We start from the raw sequence: 9775 nt of genomic DNA on the forward strand, positions 1-9775 counted from the left end.
CAGAGTTGCACGAGTGCAGTTCCAGTGTTACGAAAAAGTAAGAATCTGCAGTAAGGTGTATTGCTTCTCTAACCTACCAACACTCCTGCAACGGTAGATTTATAATTACATCTGCATTCTGTGCAAATTAAAAGTATGAGTAAAATATTGAAGGATATATAATATATTTCCTTTGATGGAGAGCTACATATCATTCATTACATTTATATAAAAGTAGAGGAGAAGGTGGTATTATGGAACACTGCGGGTATTATGGAACCACCTCATTTCGAACTGATAATAAAGGCGAACTGTTGCGGAATGTGGCTGAGCTGAACTAGGCAGACATCCATAGCAAGGGAAAAACCCGTTTTACTTCATTTAAACGGTTGTCCGTATTTAATCAGCAAATTTGTTTTTTTCAAAATTCGCAAGTTTTGAATGCTAAGTGAATTTAATTATTTTTAAAATATAAATCGTATAGTTGTAGGTTCACTGGTGCATGTATTCCGTTCGAGAGACTTAGGGGTATGTATTAATCTGTGTGATGTTTACGTTTTTTAAATTTTGATCTTGACAGACATAAGTTAATTCGAGATGGCGATGCGTGAAATATGGACCCCATTGGTGCTTTTACAGTATTAAAAAATACGGATAGTGCTTAGCATCTTATAGACATCAATTACAGATTGGGCATTATCTTATAAGAAAAATCATGCTACAGTTTTTCAATTTAATTGAAGAACTCAAAAATCTTAAATTTACGAAAAGAGTTAATATTTGAATACATTTTTAAACTACAAATACTTGTAAATTTTTGAAATGCACAACACAAAAACCATACATCGATATTATACATTCAAAACTTGATTTTTGTTTCTTTTCAAGAATATTCCTATTTTTAAACACAAAGAATTTCTAAAATTCTATAACTTTCTACGAGATAAACAGTTTTTTCCGTAATAAAACACAAGTTCCATGATGAATATTAAAGTCGAAAGCAAATAACCAACCAGCAATAAATATATGGGACCTATGACGTGTTCTAATTTTAATGAATCGTCTTTATTTGCCTCAAGCGGTTCGTAAAATTCCCTTTTTCTTCGAACGTCTTCGTCCTGGTCGTTTTGCAGCTTGTCAGCAATTCCGGATTGATGAATGATATTTATCCTAAAAATTGTTAAAATCTATATGAATAAAAAACACAGATAATTACAAAAGTTCGTAAGAAGCATGTTAAGACACCATTTGCAATCGACTTGTCAGAATAGTTTATTTGTTACATGCATTCAATCACTGTAAATTTCAGTATGATTTAGCCATTTGTCTGGCGACTTCTTGGTGGTGTCAGATAACCATACGCTTTTGGTATCACTCTGTCATCCAGAGACAGCATCGTGTATGTAGGGAAGGATTTTGAGTGCTTTCAGCCTACACATTGCTATCAAATAAATGAACTGTTATGCTGGCCACAACCAACATCAAAGCTGGTCACAACCAACATCAAAATTCATCGTGTTGTAACGAAATCAAGCAACAACTAACCATGCAGGTTCTGTTACTTTTGTATATGTTACAGTCAAAACCCGTTTTTAGTTAGAACGCGTTTTAACTAGTTGAAACTAGTTTATACTGAATGTCTTTGTTAAAACCCGTTTTGTCTAGTTAAAACTAGACAAAACGGTTTTTAACTGAAATTCAACTACACAAAACTAGTTTTAACTCAAATTCATTTTTGACTACAGTAAATTCTAGTTTTAACTAGACAAAACCCCTAGTTAACTTACTGCTGTACATGTTTTGACTTTAGATAAAACTAGTTTTAACTTTTAACATTAGTTAAAACTAATTTTAGCTACATAAATATGTCTGGGGGAAATAAAGTTATGTATAGTGATTCGGCGGAAGATGCCTAACATTTTGTTTATGAAGAAAATTACAGCGCTAATTTGAGTTTAGGAGCCTTCTAATGAAAATACAGTATCATATTCTCGAGTATGTCTTTCAAATAAAAGTTTGGAGTTTATTTTAAAAAATTCTATACTGTGTTTGCAATGACGACTTTTTCACTGTCTGGCATTTTAAGCATCTCACCCCAAGTATCTGGGTGAGATGCCAAATGCCATTAGGGTAAGATAACAAATATAATTGCTTAAAATTAATTTTTGAATTTCTTAACCAAATTTAATTTATTGCATATGTAGTACAAAGTACTTCATAGTAAGTATAACAGCACAGTATAAGTATTGTTAAGTTTCCGCCCGTTCTAACGTGTTCTATAGCTAGCTGAAAGCTTTTTTCAGTCCAAAAACTTTTTTGAGAAGTCCTTATATAATTTCTATGCATATCCTGCAATAAAACGAGAAAACAAAAGTTTATTAAAAATAGGCATATTGGAAATCAATTAACAAAAAATAGGCACGTTACCCCAAGAAAAATGTGGCATATTTTCCATTTGTTGGGGTAAGATGCCTAGTAGAGTCACGTGCTCCAGCATGTCCGATCGGGATCGGCGGTAGCTGACAATGGAAACTTTAGAACCTTAACTACATCACACATTAATTGTTTTTAGCAATTTTTAATAAATTCCATTTTAACTTTTAGTTTAAAATTATTCTAGAAACATTTCACAACAAAAACTTCGTTCTTATCTAGCTTTTATTCTTCTCGGATGTAGAAAATGAAGTAACGGTAGCCAACTACAGCTTTCCGCACTCAATATTGGCCCAACGATTCATCATACAAATACATGACAATATGTGACGTCACCGTTTGAAAATATCAAAAATTAGGCATCTTCCCCCGCTTACCATCTTACCCCGAATCACTCTATGCGTTGCAGTCAAACCAGTTTTTAGTTAGGATGCGTTTTAACTAGTTAAAACTAGTTTATACTGGATGTCTTTGTTAAAACCCGTTTTGTCTAGTTAAAACTAGAATTTACTGCTAGTCAAAAATGAATTTGAGTTAAAACTAGTTTTAACTAGACAAAACGGGTTTTAACAAAGACATTCAGTATAAACTAGTTTCAACTAGTTAAAACGCGTTCTAACTAAAAACGGGTTTTGACTGTAACATATACACTGCAATTGCAAATGATTTCCAAACATGCGTAGTATTAATACTTACGCTTTTTGAAACTCATGTATGTATAGAAATGGTTTCTCCATACATAAATAATCGTATTCGGTGTATAAGATATCAGTGGATACGAAGAACTTTTCAGGGCCGAATGCCTGAATTTCCTTTTTGATATCAATTGTAGAAGCGAGCAGACAAGTTTTCTTGTATAAAACGCTTTGTAATCCGTCTGAAGCAGTTTCTAACGTATCCCATCCATTATCAAGAAAGTGCGATTGCGCAAATTCATACATTTTATTTTTGTGTTCGTTGAAAACTATTTTCTATAATAAATAAAAGAGAAATTTAACGCATTAAAATATAATTTTGCTCTCTAAACTGGAGAACTTATACTATACGATACGAACTGTTTATAGTCTGTTGTATTAAATTGCATTACGGTCGCGTGCATATATAAGATGTCATTAGAAAAAACGCGTATGTAAAATATAAGAAACAAATGTTTCTTTCTAGATGAAAAGTTGCCAAAATAATGCAAGTATTTTGCGTAATAAAATATTCGGAATATAATTGTGGGGACTCGGGAGCCGTCAAAATCTAAAAAATCTGAAAGTGTTTTCTCTAAACTATCTGAGTTGACACTGAAGATATTGTGTTAACTTGCCTCTTTTGATATCTCTTTTTTTTGTTCTCTCACTTTTGTTCATTATCTTTTCCTTTGTTTTAAGTTTTCTGAATAGTTGTGCTTTTATTCCAAAAAATGTTAATGTAATGAGAATTTACTTTAATTGGTTATTTTTAATTTTTTTTTCTCTAGTATAATATGAGTTATATGTGCTTATGTTATATTGATAAAGTAACAACTGTAACTTAACGATAGTCAAAAAGAACGACCACGGTCATTCCTTTCGTTTTTTCTTCTGAATATTGTCAATGTTATAACAATGAATTGGCTGATTCTTTTTTTAGTTTTTTGTCATGATAACCATTAATCTGTATTACTAAAAATTTAGAAGGAAGAAACCCTGACATCGTGAAAATTTTTACAACAGTACTTGATAACATAAGAACCCCAGTATTGCATTCACACAGGTAAGATGAATGCAATGCTTATATTTTAAACTGCAATAAAAATTCTAACTAATCATTAAAAAAACATTAAATTATATTTATTAAAATTAAAATTATACAATGTAATGCTGAAAATAATTTAAAAATCCAACCAAAAGTTACGAAAAATGGTAAACCTAACATAATATTTCTGTAACAGACTGTTATTTTGAAATTTTTTATAAGCAGGTTTACTAAATATTGAATATAAAATTAAGTAGACCTAATAACTTACCCAAATGAATAAACTAGCCGTAGAACCCTCGATACTATCTATTTGATACTTTTCCTGCTTAACGGCTTCGAACAATTGAACAAAATTATGCGGAATCACTTCTTCTCCTGGAAATATCAAGAAGGAAGGAAGAATGCCCAAATATCCCGAAGACAAAACGAATGCCATTAACATCCAAATTCCAAAAATCATATACTTTGTCTTCAATCTGATGGATTCTATTTCAATATCTGCAAGAAAAAATTCTTTAATTTAACATCAATTACAGAAAACTAGTGATTTCATTCAATCAACATCTGACAATCTCATATGACAAAAAAAAACGAAAATCAACAGTATACATGTAAAAAACCATTATCTAGCACTTACCTTGACGAAGAAAACAACGCACTACAATCCAAAATACGTTAAAAAATTTTGGAGCATTCATAGCTTTTATCTTCGCTTCTGAAGAAAACAGCAGAAATAAACTGAGAGTTAAGAACAGAATCGATACTCCAACAAATATCCATACCTGAAATTACATTCAAATCGTATAGATTACAGAAAGATGATATAGAAAAGTATTTGACAATACTCACCACAAGACTGAAAGGCTTGAGTAGAGCAATGGATTTGTCTAATGGTTCGGCCGCTTTGATAACAAAAATCACAGAAATTTCACATATAGCAGAAGGAATGATTTTGTAATAGTTTTCGGATATGTCACAAGGAATTTTTAGAACCTTTGTCATTTTAAATAATAAACAAGATCATTATATAGGAAATAAACTGATTAATTAATTAATTAGAAAATTTTAAAGCATGCAAAATTTTTAAATGAAAGGTGTACGATTTAGTTGAATATTTTTGACATTGCTATATAAAACATCTTCCACCCAGATAATGTATATAAAAATTTGTTTCGAATGAAACACTTTTGATATTGAAGAATTTGTTATCAATACTGTGTTAATGAAAAAACGTTATTTCAATAGCTTTTTGGCATTTTATATATTATATGTGAATGGGTAAATACGATCAAGAATGTATTCCTTGTCATTATTGACTATGAAAAATCTTGTCGAATTTGGTGTAGATAATAGAATGCTTTATTTTATGATATTTAGTAAACATCATTTCTCATTTTCACTGCTGTTTTGTACAATAATCAACTATATATACGGAGTGCAAGGCGTAGTTCTATGATATCACTGCGAAGGAATTAAATTTCAAATAATCTTGCGAGAAAACAATCATTTGACTTGTCACTTCTTTGCGTAAATGTTCTGTAATAAATGCTATTGAATACAGAATGTATTAAGTAAATGGTAAACATTTTCAGGGATAATTTCTAACAAGAAGTGTAGAAAGTCCACGAAGCATATCAAACAAATGTAATTCACAAAGCAATATCTTTGTTAATACCATTAAACAAACATAGATTAATATAGACTTTTATCCGTGTATTACCACATATATTCGTCTCTGGAAATATTTACCATATCCTGTAATACATCTTACCGAAATGAATATAACTTCACTTACCGTATACCAGTGTACCGGTACATAAACAATACTATTAAAGCAAAAATACAACTATTAGGATACATATTGTTATTATTGCGAAAAAAGTAAAGAGAATTTTCATCAACAAACCGAAAATCATATTTCTCTTTTAACAAATTGAAGATCTTTACGGTAATTGTTTCGCCTTTAAGAAGTCCTGTCTCATTGTCTACACCAAATACATTATTCAACTAATAAATAAAAAACAATTAATTTTAAAAGTAAGTTGACAATTTAAAAAATTTCTTCGATCAGTTAAAACTGTTCGTGCTTGAAGATATTTACTTGATAATAAATATTCGACGTTCTCTGTTGTATAACTTAAATAGTGTATTGTTATTATCCACCTCAAAAGAATTTTAAAACTGAATTTTCGAAGGAATAAACTGAATCAAAACTTATGTTTTGCTCATAACGTATTAAACAGTTAATAACGAGGTTGATGCCGAAGTTTTAAACGCGAAAACGTGAACGTCGGACGTTCAGCGCCGCTTTCCTTTAAGCCTATAAGTTTGACAATGGCGTTTGGAACGTCGAGCATGATTCCACTGACGTTCCAAACGCCATTGTCAAACTTCTAGGCTTACAGGAAGGCGGCGCTGAACGTCCGACGTTCACGTTTTCGCGTTTAAAACTTCGGCATCGACCTCTCTATATTCTGCATTGCATTGACGAGAAGAATCCTAAGAATAATACATATAGTATTGTGATACAGATATGTCAGACCTTGTCTCTTATTATTTGACTTCCGTTGTGGATTTGCCCAATCCGTAGTAATTACAATTAAAACGCTGTTATTCGTGCCCACGTGGAAAAAAAAGCGTAAATGGAAATATGTCAATGTTATATAAGTCATACAACTCTCCACTCTCTGGGAACTGAATCAATCTTACGTAACAGGCCGATTAGTTGTTCAAATAACTACACAATAATTTTTATCCGATTGTATAATTTTTTCAGATTAACAGAAATGTGATAGATTTTAATTTTGCCTATATTTATACTATAAGTTATTAATTATATCTCATCTAAAAATTATTAAAACTTTACTTACATATTCTGTAGTTATATTCACAGTAATATTTCTATGTATCTTTGTTACGTACTTAAATTTATATGGATAAGATTTACAACTTGCCAGATTAAGACACTGAAGCAAAAGTTCAGAATTACAAAAGATAAGTTTAAATTACAAGTGCGTTGCTTACTTACGATTTTCAACATTTTGTCTTCAACTTTAACAGTAGAAGAAGCGTTTATTCGTGTATTAACAGGATGCATCTGAGACCAAAATGTAGGTGCATATTGTAATCTGATCCAAACTGTTCCGACGTATATTGGACTCCATGCTTTGTAACAAGACACTTTTGTGACTACCCCTTTTTGATTAAGTAAATACGGTATGTCTCCTGAAAATAATCGGCTTGATATATATTAAAATTTTAGTAGCTTGATTAACACTACTGTATTGATAAATAAATTTATACTTACTAAATACTTTGTCGTTACATATATATGTGAAAGCCACATATGATAATATAATGTTCATTGTATTTACACCTGAAAGAGAATGAAAATGTTTAATATATTAGTAATATTGAATGAGCGTAGTTTCAAAACATTAGCGTTNTGAACAATATCGTGCCTCTCTCCACACAGACACACTAACATCTATACATAGAGAAATAATCTCTTTCAGTTTTTGTATTTTCTGACGTTTCAAGTGTATTAAGTTAAAAATGTAAAAAGCTTTGGGGGTCATTTTCTCATCTATCATCATACTTTCCCTGTGTAATATAGTCTATACAGGCCGGAAAAGTAAAATTTAGATAGAATTAATCCGTTTTTTTTCAAAACATCACTCCACGCTAATCTAACATATACTTGTTCAAATAAAACTATACGTTTCTGAATTATTATTTGCACGAGATAAGTAAATGACTAAGGTGTAGCTTTCTAAATAAAAGAAACTAACAAATAGACTCGATAAATAGTACTATANAACTCCTCATCTTAGTGATCTGTACTCACCAAAATTTAATAGCATTTATTCCCCTAACAAACAAATTTCTGCACAAAAATTAAAAAATTTACCGCAAAAAGCAACACTGCAAAAAGAGTGAACAATATCGTGCCTCTCTCCACACAGACACACTAACATCTATACATAGAGAAATAATCTCTCTTTCAGTTTTTGTATTTTCTGAAGTTTCAGGTGTATTAAGTAAAAAATGTAAAAAGCTTTGGGGGTCATTTTCTCATCTATCATCACACTTTCCCTGTGACGTTCCAAACGCCATTGTCAAACTTCTAGTCTTACAGGAAGGCGGCGCTAAACGTCCGACATTCACGTTTTCGCGTTTAAAACTTCGGCATCGACCTCTCTATACTCTGCATTGCATTGACGAGAAGAATCCTAAGAATAATACATATAGCATTGTGATACAGATATGTCAGACCTTGTGTCTTATTATTTGACTTCCGTCGTGGATTTGCCGAATCCGTAGTAATTACAATTAAAACGCTGTTATTCGTGCCCACGTAGAAAAAAGAGCGTAAATGGAAATATTTCAATGTTATATAAGTCATACAACTCTCCACTTTCTGGGCACTGAATCAATCTTACGTAACAGGCCGATTAGTTGTTCAAATAAGTACGCAATAATTTTTATCCGATTGTATAATTTTTTCAGATTAACAGAAATGTGATAGATTTTAATTTTGCATATATTTATACTACAAGTTATTAATTATATCTCAAATAAAAATTATTAACACTTTACTTACATATTCTGTAGTTATATTCACAGTAATGTTTCTATGTATCTTTGTTACGTACTTAAATTTATATGGATAAGATTGACAACTTTCCAGATTAAGACACTGAAGCAAAAGTTCAGAATTACAAAAGATAAGTTTAAATTACAAGTGCGTTGCTTACTTACGATTTTCAACATTTTGTCTTCAACTTTAACAGTAGAAGAAGCGTTTATTCGTGTATTAACAGGATGCATCTGAGACCAAAATGTAGGTGCATATTGTAATCTGATCCAAACTGTTCCGACGTATATTGGACTCCATGCTTTGTAACAAGACACTTTTGTGACTACCCCTTTTTGATTAAGTAAATACGGTATGTCTCCTGAAAATAATCGGTTTGATATATATTAAAATTTTAGTAGCTTGATTAACACTACTGTATTGATAAATAAATTTATACTTACTAAATACTTTGTCGTTACATATATATGTGAAAGCCACATATGATAATATAATGTTCATTGTATTTACACCTGAAAGAGAATGAAAATGTTTAATATATTAGTAATATTGAATGAGCGTAGTTTCAAAACATTAGCGTTAGTTCTGTCTTAAATGGAAGAAACATTGCATGACACTTGTGGTGGTTGTACAGGTAATCCCCGTATAACACGGTAGTTACGTTCCAAAAAATTGCCGTGCTATGCGAATCCGTGTTATACAAAACAAAGAACTAGTACGAAAAGAAGGGTTAGGTTCCAAAAATCAAAAAAACATGCTATTATATTTTGATGATTAAGGTAAATATCTTTATTAAAAGTTTCTTAAGTGAGACATATTAATATAAATTAAACAATTTTTTCGTCATCGCTAAAAGCACTATTAACCGAGAGCGTTTTCTTTTTGCCAAGTTATCCTTATCCTATGAGCATTTTTCTGCATTATCTTCAGATCCATGCTTTACCTTTTGCAAAAAGTATATGATTTTACATTTCTTGTTTCTAGTTAAAAGATCGTTATAAATTTCCTTAAATGGTGCTAAGCACTTATAAAAATAAAGCA

General features: G+C 31.0%; 1 protein-coding gene across 2 annotated transcripts; it reads right to left on the reverse strand.

The window, feature by feature from the left end:
• Positions 1–881: 881 nt before the first annotated feature.
• LOC111621157 (ionotropic receptor 40a-like) lies at positions 882–9390 on the reverse strand. Of its 2 annotated transcripts, XM_023363224.1 has the most exons (8): positions 9178–9390; positions 8899–9095; positions 8741–8836; positions 4987–6144; positions 4775–4919; positions 4406–4635; positions 3109–3383; positions 882–1149 (listed from the first exon to the last, which is right to left on the reverse strand). In XM_023363224.1, the coding sequence occupies exons 4-8, from the start codon at positions 5137–5139 to the stop codon at positions 906–908; spliced, it is 1047 nt and encodes a 348-aa protein (XP_023218992.1). In that variant the 5' UTR covers positions 5140–6144; positions 8741–8836; positions 8899–9095; positions 9178–9390; the 3' UTR covers positions 882–905. The 2 variants fall into 2 exon arrangements, with proteins under 2 accessions (XP_023218992.1, XP_023218993.1); XM_023363225.1 differs by lacking the exons at positions 8741–8836; positions 8899–9095; positions 9178–9390 and adding an exon at positions 6239–6409.
• Between the last annotated feature and the right edge of the window lie 385 nt (positions 9391–9775).

Source organism: Centruroides sculpturatus, unplaced genomic scaffold, assembly GCF_000671375.1.
Source record: "Centruroides sculpturatus isolate CEXI.00-Female unplaced genomic scaffold, Cexi_2.0 scaffold132, whole genome shotgun sequence".
NCBI lineage: Eukaryota > Metazoa > Arthropoda > Arachnida > Scorpiones > Buthidae > Centruroides > Centruroides sculpturatus.